This window comes from Schistocerca piceifrons, chromosome 1 (genome assembly GCF_021461385.2).
Source record: "Schistocerca piceifrons isolate TAMUIC-IGC-003096 chromosome 1, iqSchPice1.1, whole genome shotgun sequence".
Classification (NCBI taxonomy): Eukaryota; Metazoa; Arthropoda; class Insecta; order Orthoptera; family Acrididae; genus Schistocerca; species Schistocerca piceifrons.
In genome coordinates this window covers 841,421,152-841,445,209 of record NC_060138.1, presented here as the reverse complement: position 1 = coordinate 841,445,209, position 24,058 = coordinate 841,421,152, and the positions used below count along the sequence as shown (strand labels likewise).

The 24,058-nt window shown below is 39.1% G+C and overlaps 1 protein-coding gene across 2 annotated transcripts in view; it reads right to left on the bottom strand.

Annotated features, from left to right (window-relative positions):
* The window catches only part of LOC124715119 (DDB1- and CUL4-associated factor 6-like), a 185,413-nt gene that overhangs the window by 58,615 nt on the left and 102,740 nt on the right, over window positions 1-24,058 (bottom strand). For both annotated transcript variants that reach the window (XM_047243075.1, XM_047243077.1), the window contains exons 10-12: window positions 19,800-19,940; window positions 19,640-19,721; window positions 2,352-2,486 (exon numbers count right to left, since the gene is read on the bottom strand). In XM_047243075.1, coding sequence (XP_047099031.1) covers window positions 2,352-2,486; window positions 19,640-19,721; window positions 19,800-19,940 — 358 coding nt within the window. The remainder of the gene's footprint in view (window positions 1-2,351; window positions 2,487-19,639; window positions 19,722-19,799; window positions 19,941-24,058) is intronic.

The window sequence follows — 24,058 nt, the reverse complement described above, 5'->3', positions numbered from 1 at the left end:
TGACAGGAATGAACTCACCAAAAGTTTGTAACAGCCAATGTGAAGTTGAAAGCAAAATGATAAAACCTCAATTATTGGGATTCCTCTTCAAAAGCTGAAAAGGGGAAGGGAGGAATTCTAAAGTGTAAAAAAACAGAAGAGAGGCCAAAAGAGATGGAAAAGGATGAGCATCTCTGCCAAACATCAGATTAAGCCACCACTCCATTTTTCACCCACACTCTCTTCATAATTTTTCAAATTAAAAATATCCTCAATATTTTTTTCTCTTTCTTTTCTTCTCTCTCTCCCCACCCCCTTTCCAACCATGGTGTTTGTGGAAGAGAGGGGGAGGGGATTACGGCTCATATAAGCAACCACAAAGGTAAAACATGGTTTTGCTTGAAGAAGAATATCAACTCACTATTTAATTAATGACAAATGCAGTACCATTACAGCAAGCAGGACAGCAACACAAACTGAAATGTGTGATAAAGAACACATCTCAAAATAACAGTCAACTTCAGAGGGCACTCTGAAACATATACGTGGCACCTCACACGTAGTTTTCACTAACAACTTTATCGCTTAATGTTAGATGTGGCGAAAGTGCAAGAATATGGTCAGATGAAGAGGATAAGGCCCTTCGGCAAAAACACTTCGATTTGTTGCATTCCGAAGTACTGCTACTGCCACAACTCTTATTAAGCTTGGATACAATTTTCAGTATTTGTAATCTTGATTAAAGGAGAACAAGTTTTCTCCCTGATTTCTACGAGATAATACATTATCAGAAATTAAATTTCAGACAGTTTGTAAATTTCACCAGAGGTCTTCATACCACTAACATCCATCTCACACATGTCCATTTGTATTTTTTCAAGCAAGCTCATGCACAAAGAGATTTGCACGTGTACTTGCACTTACATTCATGCATTCACATAAATTTGAGGAATCCTCTCCAATTCCAAGAGCATAATTCTTGTGACCAAATCTGTACTTCCCCACATGAGTAACTCTGACTAATGTCCTGTAATTAGACCCTGTGTATCCCTGATTTTATGAAGCTTAAATCTTGTTTGCTGCACTGCATTAATTGCTTTCCAGTGTGCCCTGTTAACTAGTCCCTGCTGAGTTGAGTTCCAAGGAACTATACCAAGAATATTTAGCTGTAACTACTAAACGTCCTAAGGAACAGTTGCAGTAGAAGAGGAAGAAGTAAGCAGTAGTAGACGTGGTGGTGGTGGTGGTGGTGGTGGCGGCAGTGGCGGTGGCAGCGGCAGTAGTGGTGAAGTAAAAATGAAGAAATTTCCTCATCCAAACAGCCTTGCATTCATTTATTTATTTAGTGTTCAGTTAATCCAATCTTTAAAAAATTGTAGCTTCTTCAATATCAAGCTAACAAATACAATTTCTGTCACTGTTCCCATGTCTCTCTGTCTCCTGTTGTCCATTTACAGCTGAAGCATGTGAATTTCTTCAGTTCTTTATCCCATCAATGGTAGTAATCTGTCTTGTGCTCTTTGTCTTTCTCTGGGACTTCACTACGGTACAGTCTTTGTCCATCTGTCATTTTTCATGTCCTTCCACAAACTCATCAACTCCTGTTATTGTTCTTATGTCTTCATTTATTTTCCAACAATGGAAAATCCAGGACGGAATGTAACAATATTATGAGAAGGAAAGTTGCTATTCACCATATAACAGAGATGCTGAGTCACAGATAGGCACAACAAAAAGACTCTCACAATTATAGCTTTTGGCTGTCAAGGTCTTTGTCAACAATAGACAGACATGCGCACACGCATGCGCCCACACACACGCGCGCGCCCACACACACACACATACACACACACACACACACACACACACACACACACACACACACACACACACACACACACAAAAACTGCAGTCTCAGGCAACTGAAACCACACTCAGTTTCAGCTGCCTGAGAGCACAGTCATGCCAAATAGCAGTGTGATGCACAGAAAGTATGTAAGAACACAGTAGAATCAGTTTATCTTTCACTACTATCCACAACATCTTGTTTCCTCCTTTTTTTAACCATAAAACATGTGTGTTCAATGTTTACTTCATTTGTTTTGAGTTCATTATGTACCACTACATCACTATGTTTTGTTAAGGGTAACATTAATCAATCTGGCTCAGTATTCTGTTCTGTTATTTTTACTCCATTCCTAATTTCCTAAAACAAAAATAGCACAGAAAAGTAATTGATACATACAGAATGGTAAACTTAAATTTGCAGATCATATGCACAAAAAGTAATGTGAGAAATGAGTTCACATACACTGCAAGAAAATAAATTTCTAAAATAACCAATAAAAAATTTTATGTGTTTGAGTACATACCTGGCATTTCTGTGTCCAGTAAATTTCTTTTTTATAGAAGGCTGTGGTATACTGCACTCATCAAATGCATCTTCTTTTGCATTCCTGATTGCATTAACTGCCTCATCCATGTGATCCTCAATAGGATGAACAAACCTAAACAGTCAAAAATTCACAATAATAATCCCAAAAATTCCATAGAGGTATGAGGTTCTTTTGTACAATATACAAAACAAAGCGCTGCATTAAATAACTGGCTAAACAAACAACATTTCTTAAAATACAATGGAAAATGGAGAAAAAAATATTTGCTCAGAGAGTAGCTTTAGTAACCCTTTCAGGATACACAGATACATCAACACGTGTAATGTCACACATGTCCAGCAAGAGCACTTGCGAAACAAACAAGGCTGATATTGCAGGCCAATTACACAAACTTCCATAGCTGTCCAAATATAAAGCTGGCCAGAGGCAGTCTCTCCCTCAGTTACTATTATCTGTTTCACCTATGCCTACTGATTCTGCAACACTGCAGTTGTTTGCTGTTTGTATACTGCTACAAATCCTGAATTTGTGGTTTCCACCACCACTTCCCAATATGAAACTTTGATTACAAAATACATGGTATCTGGTTAAGTCATGCTTGGAATTTACCTAAAATACTGGAAGGTTTCATGATAATTTCTATTTGTCCCTTAGATGAATCTTTTACCAAGAGCTATTACTGTTTGGTTCAGGTTGCGTTACAAAAATGACTTACGTTCAATGGCCTGAAGTAAGGATTACAGCAGTATCCACCTTAGAATTACTTAAGACAGTACTACAGAAGGTTTCCCCTGGAGAGGTATAACTAATACTAACACAGCGAGAAGCATCTGTATGGCTTCAACATACTTTGGTAGCTGATATTAATGGGCTGCACTGCAAATTTGTGAAGGAGGATTGTTTTGCTTACCACGATTGACAATCACACACCAGTAAGTCACCTTGCGTAATGAATTATATTATCACTTTTGCAATGACTGATCAAACTAAGCATAAAGATTTGTTTGAAAATTGCTATTTCAACATCCACCAACAAAAAATTAGTATTTTATGGAGCAGTTCAGTGAGCACAGCACAAATTATGGTTTAATACAATTAGAAAAAGGCAGGAAAAGTATTAAAAGTAAACCACATTGTGAACAAGCTGCAATTCTGACTTTCATCCACAGAAACAATGACAAAAATTCATCATATTCTAGTGGAAGAACCAATCTGTTTCATGGCAAATGGATACAGGTGGATTGGGAGACGTGATTTGTTTCCTAGCAGTTATTTGAAGAACTACTTAACAAGAAGTGTTTTGCCTTTGAATGCAAAAAGACGCAAGCAAAAATACATGTCTTTGTCAAAGTGTAGGGCCCAGCACACAATCTGCTAATGATGTGATGCCTTTTGGTGATGATTTGTGAGACTCTGAACAGACATTTTCCATAATAATAACGATTAGGAATATTTGTATGTGCATGTCTTAAGAGTCTTCTTGGAAATTTTTGTGGCTTAACCAGTCCATTACATGCATAATCAATAAAAGTTATATGTATGGATTAATGTAAAATGGGAAAATGGGACAAAATATTGTATTAGATTGTTGTGGGTCATTTCAAATGTGATATTAATGAGTCAAAGTATGTATAGTGACATCCTTGGAGAAACAAGATGTAGCTGCTAAATAGATTATTGATGAAAATATTAGTGAGCAGAGCATTCTGAGTAAAATTCACTCATATTTTGTGAATTAGCTTCATTAATAACCACTGCATATGACTGTTACTGTAGACAATATAACAAAAGAACATACAATTTTAATTTGATACAAACATTGAAGATTTTTCTCAGAATCATAATTTTGCCACTTACACCCAACACCCCTTTGCTTTTAACTGCCACAATTATCACCTCCCATCCTAACACAGAACTCTGGCTACTCTAAATATCAGTCTGTCACCTAGATCAAGATTTCACTTTCACTTTTGCTTGCTTCACCAATTCACAACCAAACTGTCACCTTCAAATCTATCCCAGTCCCCAGCCTACAGTTTGTCTTCACAATGTAGATTTCACCTTTGAGATGAACTCATTAATCATATTTCAACAAAGACAGTGCAAAAATGTACACATCAATAAAAGAATGTTCTGTAAGCAGAAAATTAACAAAGAGCCAACCACAAATCACAAATAATTTGTACCATTTACTCACCACAAGAAAGACACACACACACACACACACACACACACACACACACACACACAATGGTTTATTTAATTAGATAAAAAATCAACTCACCAAGCTGTGGCAGAACACACACATAAAAGAAGGTTGTAATTGGCAAGCTTTCGGAGCCAGTGGCTCCTTCTTCAGGCAGAAGGGAAAAGGACTGGTGAGGTCTAGAAAAAGGGGTAGATTTCGGGAAAGTCACCCAGAACCACGGATCGGGGGAGACTTACTGTACAGGATGAGGAGTTATTCGTTGTTACAAATTATGGTATTATACAAATAGAAAAGGTAGTAAAATGAAAGTACTCTACATTCTGAATGAATAGCAATGAGTGACTCATTGGAAAAAAGATTATACATTTGTAAATTGCAGTGAACAAAGATTGCTGAAAGTTCACAAAAAGAGGCTATATATTTCAAAAACTAATGAGAAGAAATACCTGTTATAATAGCAGACACATATTCTGAAATTTTATAAGAAATCATGATAAACTAGCAGCTAGGGAGAGTTCATTTAACTGTGTTTTTCTGACCGATGAAGCCAAATGGTCCCTAATGAGTACAGATTGTTCATGTACTGCTGGATGCAAGATACAATATTAATGGACCCAGCTCTGATAATTGGGAGTCAATTGCATAGTGCCAAAATTTAAATCACATTTGGAACCGAAGAGATTCAGATTCCCAGAAATGCAAGGCAAGCAGCTGTAGTTCCAACAAGGCATTCTGTAGAATTTTGTGACCAGCAGAAATAATATTGGCGAGCAGAAAGATCACAAGGTGCCTAACTTTTTAGGGATTACCATGTGTCTCATATTTAACAATTTTCTGTTAAGAGGTGTGTTTTAAAATTATACAGTACTGTTTGTCATACTGTTGTATATCAAAATTAAAGCACCTACATTGCCTCTTCAGGGCAGTTAGCTGCTATTTACTGGTGAATGTGTTCCCTTACATACTGTCTACTTTTAATATATGGTGGCAACTGATTACACATATCTGGGATGTCTTCAGACAGTGTGAAGGGTCAGGGAGGGTGTGTGTGGGCAGGGGGGGGGGGGGGGGGGGGGGGACTACGGAGGGGGACAGCTGTACGGTAGGCTATTGCCTGTGCTACTCTGGTGGCTAATTGGAAGGCAATTCTAGTAGGTGATTGGCTGGAAATAATGTATAGGCAGGCTACTGCCTGTGCCACTCTAGTAAGTCACTGGTTGAAAGCTCTTGCTGGTGACTGGTAGGCAATAACAAGTCAGCAGCTTGTACCCTGGGACAGTGTTGTCCTGTAGTGAAGTGTTAAGGCTGCACAGCAGTTCTCTCATGACTGCAATTTATGCAGTTAAACCTGGGTCAAGTGGTGCTGCTGGCTAGTGAACACACGTGGTCTACCGGGATTGAATCGCTGGCCGTAGGTAATTTGTAGCTATTCTCCCTGTTCATGCCGTTAAAATGTTTGGTTACTTCAATAGCCGCTCTTATTTTTTCACTGCTGCAATCATGGCAGCTGAGCAAGCAAGTAGGGTTCTAGCAAATTGGTAGAATGGCCACATTCCTGGTGGAGTTCAGCTACAAGTGACTTGTTCTGCCTCAGTCATAAGTAACTGTCATGATCTGACATTCACAAGTGCTAATGGGGCTCATGGTTTCACCAGCACAGACTACACCGCATTCATACCAAAGTTCATAGACAGCTAGTGTGTGGAGAGCATCAGATTAGCTGGCTGTTTTTCAAGGAGTTTCTTGCAGAGTGGGGGAGTGGCCATGTACGTAAAAAAACAGTATTCCATTTGATTCCATAGATGTATCATGGCACTGCACTGAACAGATATTTGAATGTTGTGCAGGGGCAGTTGAATTTCGTGGAACTAAACTTCTAACTGTTGTTGTTTCTAGGTCCCCTAACTCTGACTTCAGAGCATTTCTGCTCAAGCTAGAGAGAGTTCTTAAGTCACTTTATAGGAAGTACCAGAAATTAGTTATATGTGGTGACTTCAATATTAATTTTGTATATGATTGTGCAAGAAAAAGGATGTTGGTAGATCTCCTAATGATCTGTTGCAGACCATGTTTTATCCAACTAGGGTGCTGGGGAACTGTAGCACAGTCATAGACAATATTTTCATTCAGTCTTCATTACTAGATGAGCATTCTGTCGGTAAAAAGGTGAACAGCCTTTCAGACCATGGCACACAAATTTTAACAGTAAAAGGCTTTTGTGCTCAAACAAATGTCACATATAATTACAAACTATGTAGGAAAGTTAATCCAATGGCAATAGAGAGTTTTTTAAACCTCATCAAGGAACAAGAATGGCAGGATGTTTATAGTGCCAATAACATAGATGGCAAATATAATGCTTTCCTTAACACATTTCTCATGCTCTTTGACAGTTACTTTCCATTAGAACATTCTAAACAGGGTACTAGCACTAAAAGGCAGCCTGGGTGGCTGACTAGTGGGATAAGGATATCATGTAGAACAAAGCAGGAATTATATGAAAATGTTAGAAGTAGTCATAATCAAGCTACAGTAGCCCTTTATAAAAAGTACTGTAAGGTGCTTAAACATGTTATTAGGAAGGCAAAGAGTATGGGGTACACAAACAGAATAGCTAATTCACAGGATAAAATTAGAACCAGGTGGTCAGTTGTGAAGGAAGTGTCTGGTCAGCAGCAAATGGTCGACAATATAAAGTCAGTTTGTAGTAAAAATATTTCTTTTACTGATAAGTCATATATCTGTACAGTACTTAACAATGGTTTTCTGACCATTGCTTGTGAATTAAATAAAAAATTAGTTTCTACAGGGAATCATATAACTCTCTTGGCAAATGCCTTTCGGAGATTGGTCTGAAATACTCCTCTGTGATACAGGGGGAGATTCAGTCAACAATTAAATCACTGAAGACTAAGGACTCTCATGGATATGATGGAATACCTGGCAGAATATTAAAGACTGTGCTGCATATGTTAGCCCTGTACTTAGCCATATTTGTAAATTTTCCTTTAGGAATGTTCAGTTTCCTGAATGATTAAAGTACTCAGTAGTAAAGCCACTTTATAAAAAGGGAGAAGTGGATAATGTAGACAATTTTAGACCTATTTCTACGCCATCAGTCTTTGTTAAAGTTATTGAAAAAGCTGTGTAGTATGTAAGGATAATTGATAATTTTATATCACATAATTTGCTATTGAATGTACAGTTCAGCTTCAGAAGTCATTTAACAAATGAAAATGCAATATTCTCTTTTCTCTGTGAGGTACTGGATGGGTTAAACAATAGGTTTCAAATGCTAGGCATATTTTTTTCATTTAACTAAGGTGTTAGATTGCGTTGACCACAAAATATTGCTCCAGAAGGTGGACCATTACAGAGTACGGGGAGTAGCTCACAATTGGTTCACCTCTTACTTTAACAACAGACAGCAAAACATCATTATTCACAGTGTTGATAGTGGTTGTGATGTGGAGTCTAAGTGAGGTACAGTCAGATGATGGATACCTTTATATAAATGATATGCCATGTAGTATTATGGGTAACTCCAAAATATTTCTGTTTGCTGATGACAATGGCTCGGTAGGATGTTGTTTGCAACATTGGCTTGGTTACAAATAGTGTAGTTCATGACATAAGTTCACTACACTATTCAACAAAACCCGACATTGTAATTTCACTGAATGGGCATACGATTAGTGAAGCTGAATAATTAAAATTTCTAGGTGTTCAGATAGACAGTAAACTGTCATGGGAAGCCCACATTTAGAATCTTGTTCAAAGACTTAACGCTGTTATTTTTACTATTCGAATGGTATCTGAAGTAAGTGATTGTTCAACACAAAAATTAGTCTACTTTGCGTATTTTCATTTGCTTGTGTCATATAGTAGTATATTTTGGGGTAACTACTCCCATTCTAAAAGGATATTTTGGCTCAGAAATGGGCAGTTCGGGAAATAAGTGATGTAAGTTCGTGAACCTCTTGTCGACCCCTTTCCTCTAATCTGGATATTTTGATATTGGCCGCTCAAAATATACTGCTGCAGCCATTTTCAATAAATTTCCACAAGAATTCAAAAATCTTAGCAGTAATCCACATACTTTCAAATCGAAACTGAAGAGTTTCCTCATGCGTCACTCCTCCTATTCTGTCGAGGAGTTCATTGAAAAATTAAGGTGATTCTTATGTTATACTGTTGATTGTGTTTATGTAAACTTATGGCTTGACATTTTTTGGGTTCATAAACATTTTATTTTTATCTGTTATTACTTTTATGTCGTAATTTCATGAGCTGACACGTTCCATGACATTGGAGATTTGCTCCTCAATTTGGTCCTACGGAACTTGATGTGTAAATAATAAATAAATAAAAAATCAACAGAACCTTTAGTGGATCTACAGATTTCAGATTTGTAACCACTCTGGAAAATGGGTCCGAGTCTTCTGAAATGCAGAACCTTGCCGACAGATTCGCCGACGCCTCTCACATAAGGTAGCTGAGCAACGGGAAGGATTTCTTCTGTATCTTTGTTGGTTTTGCCCTCACAGTACCTCATAAGTCACTGTATGTCTCTGTTATTGTACCCATTCACACAGAAAGTAGACTTGAGCTCATTCAGTTCACGTCATTTGTGTTTAGCGTCAGTAATGCGGTGAACTCAGGCTGTCAGTGTACATAGCAGAGTGTTCTTTTATGCTGGATGGTGCTGTGAATCTGCATGCAGGTACCTGCTGGTGTTATTTCCTATGTAAAGTGTATGTTCTTATGCAAGCTATTGAGGTGCTCATGAAATCTGTGTAGTTCTGCTTCCCCATGTGGCCATATGACAGATTTGTCATCCATGTATGTGCGCGCAATTTAGAGCAGTCTATTCGATAGCTTCCACGAGTATGTCAGCTGCTATGAGTGAAGGGAGGGGGGGGGGGGGGGGGGGCATTGCCATTCCTTCTGTCTACTCAGAAAAAATTGCCCTGCCAACTACAATATGCTGCAGAAAGCACAGTTGCGCCATATCAAACGTGTCTGTGATATTTGCTATAGTAGGATGTTGGTGGTTTCAGCTATAGTATATTGGCAAACAAAGATTTTATGTCATAGCTAACCACAAGATCCACAGCCAGTATATACTGTTCCCATATGAGCTGGACAAAATGCATAGAACCCTTAACATAAGACTCTGAGTCACCAACCAGGATGTGTAATTTGTGAGGCAGATATTTTGGCAGACAGTTGTAGGCAAGTTGATCTCACTGACAACCAGCCTCAAAGGACAGCCTTCCTAGTGGACTTTAGGTACTCCATAAATTCTTGGTGACAATGGAACATTCAATATGAGCCCCGTAGCTGTGGCAACATTGATTCTAAAACTCGAATCGAGCTTGCACCTGTCTCACTATTTTCACTGTGAAATCACGATTCAGTTCTTTGTACATGGGGTTATTCAGCAACTTGCTCATTTTGGCTCCATTTGATGTAGAGTCAAATATTACTGTGACGTTATCTTTGCCTGCCCGTAAAATTACAATATCTTTGTTGTTCCTGAGTTCACTTAGGACAATTCTATCTTCAAGTGAGATGTTTGGCATTGAAGGCTTTGCATGCTGCAGGAATCTCACTGTTTCTTGACGGATCTTCCCTGGTTCTACTTGAGGCAGTTTCTGGAGCGACACTTCAACGCCTTGTATAGCGTCCTCTGTTGGTATGTACTGGTCCATCACAGAAAAGTTTAAACTCTTGTACAGCACATCTGTAATTGCCTTGCTACTGTAGGATGTTGGTGGTTTCAGCTATAGTATGTTAGTAAACAAAGATTTCATGTCAAAGCTAACCAGAAAATCCACAGCTAGTATATGCTATTCCCATATCACCGTATCACTACAGTGCAAGATGTATCCAGCTTCAGCTACGTACTTTGTTCCTCCCATGCGAGCCTCGCAAATTCCCTCTGTTGGCAGCTCTTCACTGCTTCACTCAATGTGAAGGCTTGTTTGTATGTTACTTTGTTGATGTTGTCCCAGCCAGTTGCCAATGACCTGGATGCCAGTTATGGACAGTTATTGAGTAGCAATCTGCTGTTAAAATCTAAGATGGAATAAAGATGATGGATTATTTCCCTTAGTAGGGAATGACTAGCATGTCTGAACATATTACTTGCTTTCTTCTAGTTCCAAAATGTGGTCGCAAGAAAAGGAATTTTGGTACACTGTCATGATCTCTGCATCTCTCCATGTATGCGAGATCATTAAGAAGTTTCTCCCTTGTCTTCCTCTATGGCATGAACAGGGACAATGGCTATACAAGTTACCTACAGTGTGGCTGCCGACAATTCCAGCCCAGCAGACTGTGTGTGTTTATCAGCCAGAAGCATCTACTGAACCCAGTTTAACAGCAAAAACAGTAGTCACAAGAGAACTGCCATGCAGCATTAACATTTTGCTGCACGAAAACACTACCCCAGGGTACAAGCTGCCCATGTGCTATTGTGTACCAGTCACTAATGAGAGTTGCCTTCCAGTCTGCCATAAGAGTAGCACAGGCAATAGTCTACCATACAGCCATCCCCCTTCATATCAACCTCTCTCCAAATCCCAGATATGTGAAGTCGGTAGTTACCAGATAACTGAAATAGACAGTACACAGGGGAAGACATTCACCAGTATCCAGAAGTTAACCACCCTGAAGAGAACCATTTTTCTAATTGCAGTATGTGTGCCCATGTACTGAAACACACACACACACACACACACACACACACACACACACACACACACAGTGAGGGAGGGGGGGGGAGGGGGGGGGGGGGAGAGAGAGAGAGACCTGCACTGTCCTGGTGCTAGAGCCTGGGAAGAGGAGAAGGCAGAGGTTAATGGTAACAGTTTGTTGAACACTGTGATATGATGAAGAGAGAGGGTTAGAAGGGATGAGAATCATAAAAGGGGAGGAGAGGAACAGTACTGAGGAAAACTATGGAAGAAGATCCATGGGCTATATGTTAAACTGAAGAAGGAAGGAAGGAAGATTATGTCCCGTGGATAGCGCAATGTTCAGAGATGATGCATGAGCTCGGATAACAAAAGGATGGGGAAGGAAATTAGCCATGCTGTTTTCCAAGGAAACATCCCAGTATTCACCTGGAGCAATTTCAAAAATGGCTCTAAACACTATGGGACTTAACATCTGAGGTCATCAGTCCCCTAGACTTACAACTATTTAAATCTAACTAACCTAAGGACATCACACACATCCATGCCCGAGACAGGGTTCGAACCTGCGACCATAGCAGCAGCGCAGTTCTGGACTGAAGTGCCTAGAACCGCTCAGCCACAGCAGCCAGCAGAGCAATTTCAGGAAATCATGGAAAACCTAAAGCTGGATGTGCGGACAGCGGTTTGAACCATAATCCCTCTGAATGTGAGTGTAGAACAGAGAAAGAGAGAGCATGGATTGTGAAGCAACCATTAAAGATGTGCATGTTGTCTCTACCACTGGGTGGACAGCTGATTATTTACCACAACACAATAAAAAACAACACTGTAGCACCAGTGTTGTACAGGTGGCACTGTTGCTGATGGGACAGTGACAGAGCTGGAATGGGAAGTGCCAGGTAATTGCATACAAGATGTCATGTAATGTTGTCTTTCATGTGGATATGGCCCACACAGCACGGTGCCTGAAGCAGGAATGGATGAACCAGGATATTTTGTAGGTTGAGTAGATGGTGGTAAACTCCTTCAGAAGAGCTATAATACATTTTGGCATGTATATTCTTTGTTTCAGAAAAAGATGAAAGGTAGTCAACTGGAGAAGGTTCTGCTTTCCCACTGTACGGTAAAACTGATTAATAAGAGGGGTGTTCCATCAAAGTTGATAAGTGGTGCATTTGAAGTACTAGGAGTGTGAGAAGATAATGCAGAAACTATGGACTACAGTCGCATTTAGCTGTGAGGTTTCCGAACACTATAGCTGAGACATTGCTGTGAAACAGGAGTACAAAAGTGAATGTTAACTATCAATTATTTTGCTATTTATTTTCCTATTTATATTAAAAAAATTAAACAACAAAGTGCAGACCGAATGCACAACTGTTGACACTGGTAAAAAGATTTGGTATGACAGGTGACATGACAAATTATTTTAATACTTTACACTTCTCTGAGCTAGACAACTTCTCTGAGCTAGGCAATGCATCAACCATTTTGAATAAAGCTGACTACGATGCTAAAATTCAGTTGATTCTCAAGGAGGATACCTACCGTAAATTGCCAGGGGACCTGAAGGTCAAGAATAATGAGGAAGATATCAGAGCTCCTAAAAACAGTCATCAATGGAATAGGCTGTTATTAAGAATCTTCTCACTCAGGTGCAGGGACTAACTATGCTTTACGGGCTAACAAAGATCCACAAAGATCCTCTTTGCTCCATTGTGACACAGTTGGGTAACCAACTTACAGACTGGCAAAACATATGGCCAGCCTCCTTATGCCTTTCAAGAACACCAATGATTTTATCAACTATATTAAACATCTGTGTGTGGGGCAGGGTGATATAGTTGCCAGTTTTGATGTTGTCCCCCTATTTACATGTGTTTTTGTCAAAGACTGCATAGATTTTCTCTCCCAGTTATTCGATAGCACAATTGTGGGATCATTTAAGCACACATTGACATCATCATACTTCCTATATGGTGGTCAGTATTTCAACCAGTTGGACGGCATGATGTATTTCCTATACGGTGGTCACTACTTCAACCAGTTGGACAGCATGGCGATGAGATGTTCATTAGCTCCATCCACAGCCAACCTTTTTATGGAGAAATCTGAAGACATCACTTTGGACATGGCTCCATATAAACCAAGTCGCTTTTATCATTACACTGATGACACTTTTATCACCTGTTTCCACTGACATGACAAACTAGGAGAATTCTTAGAACACCTGATGAAAGTACAGATAGATGGTGCATTACCCTTCCCTTGACATCCTCATTTGCCAGAAAACCTGTGGATATCTCAGCCACAGAGTGTAGAGGAGACCTGCATACACATACTGGTGTCTGCACACTCCTAGCCACCATCATCTGGCACAAAAACGTAGCATTCTGAACACCCTCCTCCAACCATGCTAAAGTCGTCTCAGACACTGAAAATCTGCCACTAGCACTAAGCCATCTCCAAAACGTTTTCTGGAAAATGGCTACTATCACTGCGAGGTATCACAGGCTATTCCTGGTGAGACATGCAGGAAAAACACAAACAAAGAAAAGAACAAGAAACCTGTATTTTGCCTTTCTGTAGCATAGTGTCAGGAAAGATTAGCTGGCTCCTGAAGAGACACATCATCCATTCAGTGTTCACACCTCTTGCAAAAATATGACACCTCATGAGGCTTGTGAAGGACGATTTAGGGCTTAGAATGTCTGGAGTGTACACAATACTACATCAGCGTGGCTGCTACTATCGGACAAACAGTGCGCACTCTGGAGCAATGCCAGACAGAACACAAGAGATGCTTAAACCTATGCTATCCTGAAAAATCACCTGTGGCAGAACACACTTTAGAAAATCGACACTAGATTCTATTCAATGAAACATCTATCATTATGAGGATTAAGGGATTTTGGGATAGTGGTAAGTGGCTGAAATAAAAATATCTGAGAACACCATCAACAAGTATGATTGTTTGTGGTTCAGCACAGCCTGGGGACCCAGCCATCACGAGACTGAAATGGGCGCAAGGTACGCAGGACATAAACATTACTGCAGTGGGCAAAGAAGAGTGCACCAGTGAAGTCACAACCAGCTATGCTGATATATAATCGTGAGACCACAGCGACATGGCAATCATTTACTGCTTGACAATGGCCGAGGAGAATTTGGTTGAAAGCTCATGGGATTTTAACCCCCGATGCGGCTGGAAGTCCGAGAAGATTTTATTATTTCATAACGCTGCATAATTAAACCGCTGTAAGTCAAATTTCTTTATAGTTACTATACAAAAATTCTTCACTTTGAGCACAGTCAAAAACACAATGCATCTACTTGGGATGCTGCTCAATATAAAGTAAGTACACACTTATTAACATGACATATACCTCAAAAGAGATGAGGAAGGTTATAGTTTAATGTCGAGATGACAGCACAATCACTAGACATGAAGCACAAACACTGACTGATAAGGATAGTATAGTAAATCAGTCATTGGTCTTCTAAGAAACCATCCCAACATTTGCATCAACTGCTTTAGGGAAGTCATGAAAAACAGATTTATCTCACTCTGTATCCCAGAAGAGCTTTCTGTGCTGTCACAGGACTATAAGTTGCTGTCATAGGATTAGAGTTTCAATGTAAAACAGAGAAAAGGTGCTGTTATTGGTATGCCTCTGTGTAGTCTCTTCTGGCCCTAATTTAAACTCTATCATTTTTACATGATCAACACGTATGGGACTGAAGAACATTTGTAATTACGGACCTGAAAAGCAGTTTTTGGAGTCAAAGCTATAACTCTTTTCATTTCAGTAGCTTATTTGTATAAGAAGTAAGTTTATTTTTCAACTGGGCAAACATGCGGTTCTTGTAAAAATAAAAACACAATAAATTTCTCACCACTTTCCTATCCTGTGGGTCCCTAGATCATCTATATTAACTTACTTATACTTAAAAATCTACGATTTCAAAAACCATGGACGCAAAATGTAAATTTGTCTAAACATTCCATATGATCAAGGTGTTGTTCTCTCTTTTGGGGTTCTTGCCAACATAAGAAGAACCAAAACTTAGATCTGTACAAATCAATGAAGAAGTATTTTGTGGAAACATATAAAGTATGAAATTTATTTGTGTGCAATGGATTTAGTTATCAAATAATAATACTGCAAATCAATGCTAAACCATGATGGTATAACATCAAAATGTCCAGAGCAATACACGAACTGACAACATTCGTTATCACAATATTTTATTCAGTTGTATTTATGTATCTATATTTTTTCCAAATGTCCAGAGCAATACGTGAACTGACAACATTCATTATCACAATATTTTATTCACTTGTATATATGTATGTATATTTTTTCCTTTGATAGTTCATCATATTAATATATATTGTACAGTAAGTGCACATTTTCTTCTGTGAATACCATGACTGAGGGTAAGATTTCACATAATCTTTCAATGTGGCTCTTAAGGTATTACATATTGTATGGTGTTTGCTATCCTAGCTTCTTTAGGGACTGCATACTGCAGCTGAAATCTGCATAAAATTACCATTAACACTGACGAACATAATGAAATAATAGAAAATATAGTTATAATTTTGCTTTTATACATGGCTACCTGTTCTTACACTGATGAAGAGAAGACGGTACTTCTTTGTTACAACAGAAACAGTAAGCAACACATACAAGAAAATAAAAAACAGTGTTACTGACTTAAAGACTTGGCTATCTATTACTGTATACTGATAGAGGGAAAACTCAACAATCTTGTTCACAAAGTAATCACAGCCACCACTGTCAGCACAATAATGATATTTGTACTACTATTTCTGTCAGTCCTCAGCCATCAGCAGATTGCAGCACTGAACCAGCAAGATAAAAAAAAATAAAAATTAAAAAATTAAAAATAAAAAAATTTGCACGAGAACTAAATTATTACTGAATAACTGCATTATCTACCAGAGTCTGAGATTACAGTTACATGGTCTCCTATGTCATTGACAAGTAACATGAGCTGTAATAGTCTTATTACATGTCACTGGCACACACTATACAGGGTGATCAGCTGCTGTCTGAAAAGGTTACAAGGGTGTTGCATGGGAGGATGTGCTGAGAAACAATTGTTAAGAAAAAAATCGATACAGTGAGCTGTTTCCAAGTTATTTAGACTTAGAGTTAGTGGATCAGATAGACATGAGTGCAAATTCAAGTACCTGCACGTGCTGAAAAGCGGTAATGCACAAATATCTGTGGGTTCGTGAGTTACCACTTACTCTAATGCTCATTACCAGTTAAAATGTGACTTCCTCAGAAGTAACAGATTTAAGCTAGGTGAGCAAAGCTTCATTTGTTTGGTTCAATGAAACTGAACGAAGAATACATCTCTGGTAGGTGCCTGAATTTGCATGCACTATGACCTGATTGGTCAGCTTCAACACTAAATACTGTAAATTTCAGATGGCACAATGTACAGAATGTTTTTCTTAACAATTATTTCTCAGCACAACCTCTCCTCCAATACCGTTACAACTCATTTGGACTGTTTTTGACTGCCCTGTATATACACTTAAGAGCCAAAGAAACTGGAACACCTGCCTAATATCATGTAGGGCCCACGTGAGCATGCAGAAGTGGTGCAACATGTTGTGGCATGAAGTAGTGTTGGAGGGAATTGACACAGTTAATCCTGCAGAGCTGTCCATAAATCTGTAAGTCCACAAGGTGGTGGACATCCTTTCTGACCAGCATGTTGCACGGCACTCCAGATATGATCAATAATGTTCATGTCTGGGGAGTTTAGTGTCCAGTGGAAGTGTTTAAACTCAGAAGCGTGCTCCTGGAGCCACTCTGTGGCAATTCTGGATGTGTGGGGTGTTGCATTGTCATGCTGGAATTGCCAAAGTTCGTCAGAATGCACAATGGACGTGAATGGATGCAGGTGATCAGACAGGGCGCCTACATTCGTGTCACCTGTCAGAGTCGTATCTAGACATATCAGGGGTCCCATATTACTCCAACTGCACATGCCCCACATTATCATAGATCCTCCACCAGCCTGAACAGTTCCCTGCTGACATACACGGTCCACGGATTCATGAGGTACACGTCCATTCACTCAATACAATTTGAAACGAGTCTCATCTGACCAGGCAACATGTGTCCGGTCATCAACAGTCCAATGTCAGTGTTGATGGACCCAGGCAAGGCGTAAAGCTTTTTGTTGTGCAGCCATCAGCTCCGAAAGCCCATATCAATGATGTCTCATTGAATGATTCACACGCTGACACTTGTTGATGGTCCAGCATTGAAATCCGCAGCAATTTGTGGAAGGGTTGCACTTCTGACATGTTGAACAATTCTCTTCAATCATCATTGGACCATTCTTGCAGGATCTTTTACCAGCTGCAGCGATGTCATAGATTGTATGTTTTACTGGTTTCCTGACATTCGTGGTACACTCGTGAAACGGTTGTATGGGAAAATCCCCGCTTCATCATTACCTCGGAGATGCTGTGTCCCATCAGTCATGCCATGACTACAACACCACATTCAAACTCACTCAAATCTTGATAACCAGCCATTGTAGCAGCAGTAACCAATGTAACAACTGCACCATACGCTTTTTGTATTATATAGGAGTTGCCGACAACAGTGCCATATTCTGCCTGTTTACATATCTCTGAATACACATGCCTGTACCAGTTTCTTTGGTACTTCAGTGTAATTATAATATTTCAGTAATGACGATCTATGCTGCTACCTATTGGTGTCAAGAAATGTTTAAAATATTGCAAACCTGGACCATATCTTCCTTAGAAGGTGTCACTATGGTAGTGGTTTAAAAAATTTTTTTTAAAGTCTAGAAACATTAAATCAACTTGATTTCCTCTATCTGTGGCACGGAGGACATCATTTGAGGAGAGGGCAATAATTATGTGGAGCAGTTCTATTTCCTTTTTTATAGATAGATGCGACCTCTAATTTACATGCACTGGGGCCTCATTGATTTTTAGCAATTTCAGCTGTGTTTCAACACCACTAGTCATGATTACTAGGTTGCTCATCTCAACAGCAGCACAGCTATTGAATGATGGCAACATTCCTTGATTTTCCTATGTGAAGGAACATTTTGAGGACACAACTCAGTTTTTTGTTTTTACCTGTTTTATCCAAGTGTCTGAACACTTGTTTTTTGGCGGCACTTATAGTATTAACAAACAACTAAAATTTCTTAAGGTTTCGTATCAAGCATTCTTATAGTACATTAATAAGGTAGACATTGCCCTCCCAGCAGGCAAGTGCATTTTAATTCACATCTGCCTATTTGGGGACATATGCTTTGTTTTGTACTTAGTGTATTGTAGGTGCCATTTCTTAAGATTCTTCCTGGTATAATCTGTATATCAAGGAATATCTCCAACATTTCTAATTATTCTAAGGTAGATACATAGTTTTCTACAGCCTGGTCAAAATTTGGTTGATCTCCAACATTTCTAATTATTCTAAGGTAGATACATAGTTTTCTACAGCCTGGTCAAAATTTGGTTGACCTTAGAGACAGTTGCTCCACATGTTCACTGCCCATATCAAATTATTCTAATTTGTGTCTACGAAATGAAGTGACTTCCTTCATCCATTTCACTAAACTTGTGGACTTTTCTAGATCTTCGCATGCTGGTGCTTATAGTTATTACACAATACTTTGATCACTAATCCCAGTCTCTTTGCGAACATTCTCAGATACTGGTTCTTTTTGTTGCCTTCAAGTCTAGTATATTCCTATCAAGGGTAGGTTCCAAAGCAACTATTCTATGCAATTTTCACAGAAAGCTTTTATAACATAAAGGTTCCTCTTGTCAGTCACTCATGAAGTTGTCAATTTTGCCAATCAACTGTAGGTTGATTAAAATCTCTTTCAACTTTTCCATCAGAATTGGAAATACACGTGCAAATGTATTAAGGTTTTCTCTGAAGTTACCAGTTACTTCTACAACTAAATCTCATGGCCAATAGAAGGATCAAATAAGAACTTTCTGCTCCATAGATCCTTCAGCCGAAAACAATTTAGACAGAGTAGATTTTACAAATATTCCTGAGCAGACGTTGTTTGAAAACAAATTTCATTTTGCTTTGATCATAACTGTGCCCAGCATAGCAAATTTCAGAGCTCACATCAGTGATTTACTGATTAAGAAAGGCTGAGCGTATTTTCCTACTTTTGAAACAAACAAAAACAAATTACATCACACTGATTCACCTTTATGCAACATAATTTATTAAGGTGTAATTTATCTCTCAAAGTGGAGGGTAAAAGGAGAGGCATATAATACTTCAGATCCGTACCTTCTACTAGCATTAAGCAAGAGATCATCATCATCACTGTCATTGTACTCATCTTCACCATCAGCAAAAGCTTGTGGCTGACCTGTAAATAGCACTTGCATTAAACATCAGCTGCAATATCTCACATTTTATGATGGCTTGATTTCACAGTTAAGCCTACCATCTGCTGGGATGTCGTCTTGCACCCTGCTAGGACCAGGAACTGCTCCATCAGGTTCTGTAGATCCTTCAGAAACTCTGTTATCTTTATCTGCCTCTGAAACAGTACTGTCCATCTGCTCTTCTGTTCCGTTGCTCTCAACTTATGGACATAACAAATGGGAAAATACATTAACATTAAAAGTACAAAACGCACCACAATAAAGACAGCTCATTTGTTAAGATTTGATAGAGAACTGTAATCTGTTAATGAAAAAGGCTTATTATTTCAACAACTGCACTCCAGGAGTTAGCATCTGTGCATTAAAAAACATTTTTCTGAATGGCTACTGACAGTTTTTAAACTTTTACATTTCAACAAATCAAGTTTATTAAAACTACGCAATAACAAGACTAAATTTGTTAGTGTGGTTCCGTAAAGAGCAACTGCAACATTAATGTTCTTCAAACAGCAAAGGTTTTGTTACACAAATGGGCACAGAGTGAGTTGTGGCATACACAGACAAACAATGGAGTGCATGTACAATGAAACTTTTGCTATACACTTTGTACACACTGTTGTCAAAAAATATGTTGCTTATGTCCATCCAAATGATCATTAGAATATCATGTACAAATCTGAAGTAAATTTATCATGAACTGCTCAAGACATTTACTACCAATGTTTCCCCTTTATATCTTAGTCTAGATATAAAGTTTCACTGATACTTAGAGCCCATATACAGATCATAATAGCTCCACGATTCAAAACTGTGATTGCAATCACCAAATGTTGAAAATACATTTACTAACTCCAAGACATATTGTTCATAGTTCTGTCATTAAAGGATGGTTTATAATAAGAAAAAACTAGAGGTATCACAACAAGTTAAGCCAGTATTTAACTAAAAAAGTTTTCCAATTGTCGTTGAGATTCATCCCCATGTAGGGTTGCTGGTCCCCCATTGGGCGCCTCCCCAAGTAGCGGATAGGGGAACATCCTCCAGATATGGAGGGTACCAGGGAAATAAAAATACCTGGGACGGACCAAAACCAGCAGGTATGAGAGCCAATGGCTTGGAAGAAAGACAGAGGAGCCCCCAACCACCAACTGCTGCCTTGCAGTCAGTAGAGGGATCTACAAAGGCTAAGGATGTTCCCCTGAAAATGGAACCAGTTACCCGGCAAGCTGCAAGAGGCAACCCCTCAAATGGTTGGGCAGAAGAGTAACAATCTTTCCCTGTAAAAATCACTTGTTGTGAATGCTAACAAAGGAGCAAGCTGGACAGATATTCTGATGAGGACCCCAGCAAACAAAAAAAGGATAAGAGATATGTACATAGGAAAATGGAATGTGCGGAGCCTATACCTAGGTGGAGCCCTACGGCAGCTGCTAACGCAAGTAAACAACTACTGTATAAAACCATTGGCTCTCCAGGAAATTAGGTGGAAAGCAAGTGACATAATGGACTCAGGAAATTTCACAATCTTCTATAGCGGCGGAGGACGAATATCTATGGTACAGGTTTTGTGGTCGCTAAAGGACAAATATGCTGTAATGTGCTTCGAACCAATCAATGAACAGATGTGTATATTAAAATTAAGGGGAAAATTTTTCAACATAACAATTATAAATGTACGGGCACACACAGAGGTGGCAGATGAACAACAGAAGAACAAGTTTTATAGCAAAGTTGAGCAGTTGTATGATAAGGTTCCTAAACATGTTAAGATCTTAATAAGAGACTTGAATGCAAAAACAGAAAAAGAAGAGGATTATCAGCCAGCTATAGGAAGACATAGTCTCCATGAAATGTCAAATGACAATGGAATTCGGGTTGTAGATTTTACTATAAGTAAAAACATGACTGTCAGCAGCGCATGGTTTCCACACAAAAATATACACAAAGAAACATAGATGTCACTAGATGGTCAAACTAGAAATCAGATAGACCATATATTGATTGACAGGAGGCATGGATCAGACGTAATGGATGTTAGGAGCCAACATGGAGCTGACTGCAATTCAGACCATCATCTAGTGAGACCTAAGAACAGGCAAAGGATCTCACCGCTGAATAAACAAAAAGGCCACAAACAGAAAAGTTTTGACATTAATAAGCTAAAGTCAGAAGAAATACGGAGAATGTATCAGGCAAAAATAGAAGAGGGGATTAAGAACAATACCGACACATCAAATGAACATATAGAAATAATGCGGAAACAATGTAAGACTGCAACCCTCGAGGGAGCTGGGGAGGTTTTGGGACATGTACAGGCTCAAAGGAAGGCAGTTTGGTTTGATGAAGAAAGTATGAGAAGAACTGAGGAGCGTAACATAGCAGGAATGAGATTATTTCAGAGAAGAGCTAGACAAAATCTGAATGAATATAATGAGAAGCACAGTGTAGGTAAGAGGGTTTGCAGAAAGAAAAAACAAAGCACTAGAAAAGAAAAAATTGGAAAAAACTGAACAGCTAGGATAAGAGAAGCAAGTACGTGAAATGTACCAAAAGATTAAAGAAAGAAAGGCTGTGTTTCAAGCCAGAACAAATATATGTAGAAATAAAGAAGGAGATTTGATAGGAAAGAGTAATAAAATACTTGACAGATGGGCAGAATACTTCCAAGAGTTACTGAACCTAGAAGTAGAAGGACTAGAACAAGAAGAACTGGTGGAAATAACTTATTATGGACCAGAGGTCTTAACAGCAGAACCCACTCTGGAGGAAGTGATACAAGCCATTAAGACCTTAAAAAATATTAGGGCACCTGGAGGAGACCAGATCCAGGTGGAACTTCTCAAAATGGTGGGGAAGCATTGTGGAAAGCAATACATAAAGTAATACTGAACATCTGGCAAGAGGAGAGCATGCCAATGGAGTGGAAAACGGGTATTATGTGCCCCATACATATAAAAGGAGATAAATTAAACTGCCAGAATTACCGAGGCATATCCCTGCTAAATACTACAAATAAAGTGTTCTCCAGGATCCTAACTAGGAGGCTTACTCCCTATGTGGAAGAGAGAATTAGAGACTATCAGAGTGGCTTTAGAAGAAATGAGTCAACAACTGACCAAATATTCACACTGAAAAACGTTATGAACATAAAATAAACATACATCAGTTTTATACTGATTTTAAACAAGCCTACAATATCATCTCAAGAGTGACATTATGGAATGTGATGGAAGAGGCAGGAATACCTAAGAAGCTCGTTAAGCTTACTGTGATGTCCCTCAGTGAAATCAACTGAAAAGTAAAAATACAGGGCGAAATCTCCAGAGAAGTGGAAGTGAAGAAGGGACTGAGACAGGGTGAGAATATCTCCTCACTGCTGTTCAACCTCTGCCTAGAAAAAGTCTTAAGTCAGATAGAGATAAATAGAGGAGGAACCATTTTTAATCATTCACTGTAGTACCTGGCCTACGTAGATGATGTGGCATTACTCGCAAGAAACACGGCTGTGCTGGCTGATGCCTATCAACAACTGGTAGTCAATGTCGAAAAGCCCAAATATATGGCAATGACCAACCAGTGAAACCCACCAAATCTGAGGATAGCTGACAAGAAGTTTGAAAGGGTGAGAAACTTCACGTACCTTGGATTGACTATCACAGAGACAAATGACATCAGCAGCGAGATGAAAGCTGGAATAGCAGCAGGCAACAGATGCTACTTTGCCACACTACCCATGCTTAGGAGTTCACTTCTATCACGAAAGTCTAAAATCCTCATTTACAAAACAATTATAAGACCAGTTGTTATGTATGGTGCCAAAACATGGACCATGACTGCAAATGAGAAAAGGATCCTTAGCATTTGGGAGAGAAAGGTTCTGCATAAAATATACGGCCCAATATACGATCAAGAAGTTTGCCGCATCCGTACAAATGCAGAATCAGAACAACTTTTTGAAGAACCTGACACTGTCACTACCATTAAAATAAGAAGACTGCAATGCGCAGGACACATGGTCAGAATGGAGGAAGATACACCCAATCCCCTGCCACAGGGATCATACCCCAGAGGAAGACACAGATGCGAGAGCTGCCCAATCCACCCACCCAGCACCATCTATTCCAGTACCGTCACAGGTTTATCCTACTCCATCAGAGATCAGGCCATCTGTGAAAGCAGCCATGTTATATACCAGCCTGCAGTAACTACTGCACACTGTTTTACATCCCAGAAAGAGAGGGATGGACAGAATTGAAGAAGACATGGAAAATCTGGATGTCAGAGGACGGAGACGGAAAGCCATGGACTGGATAGAATG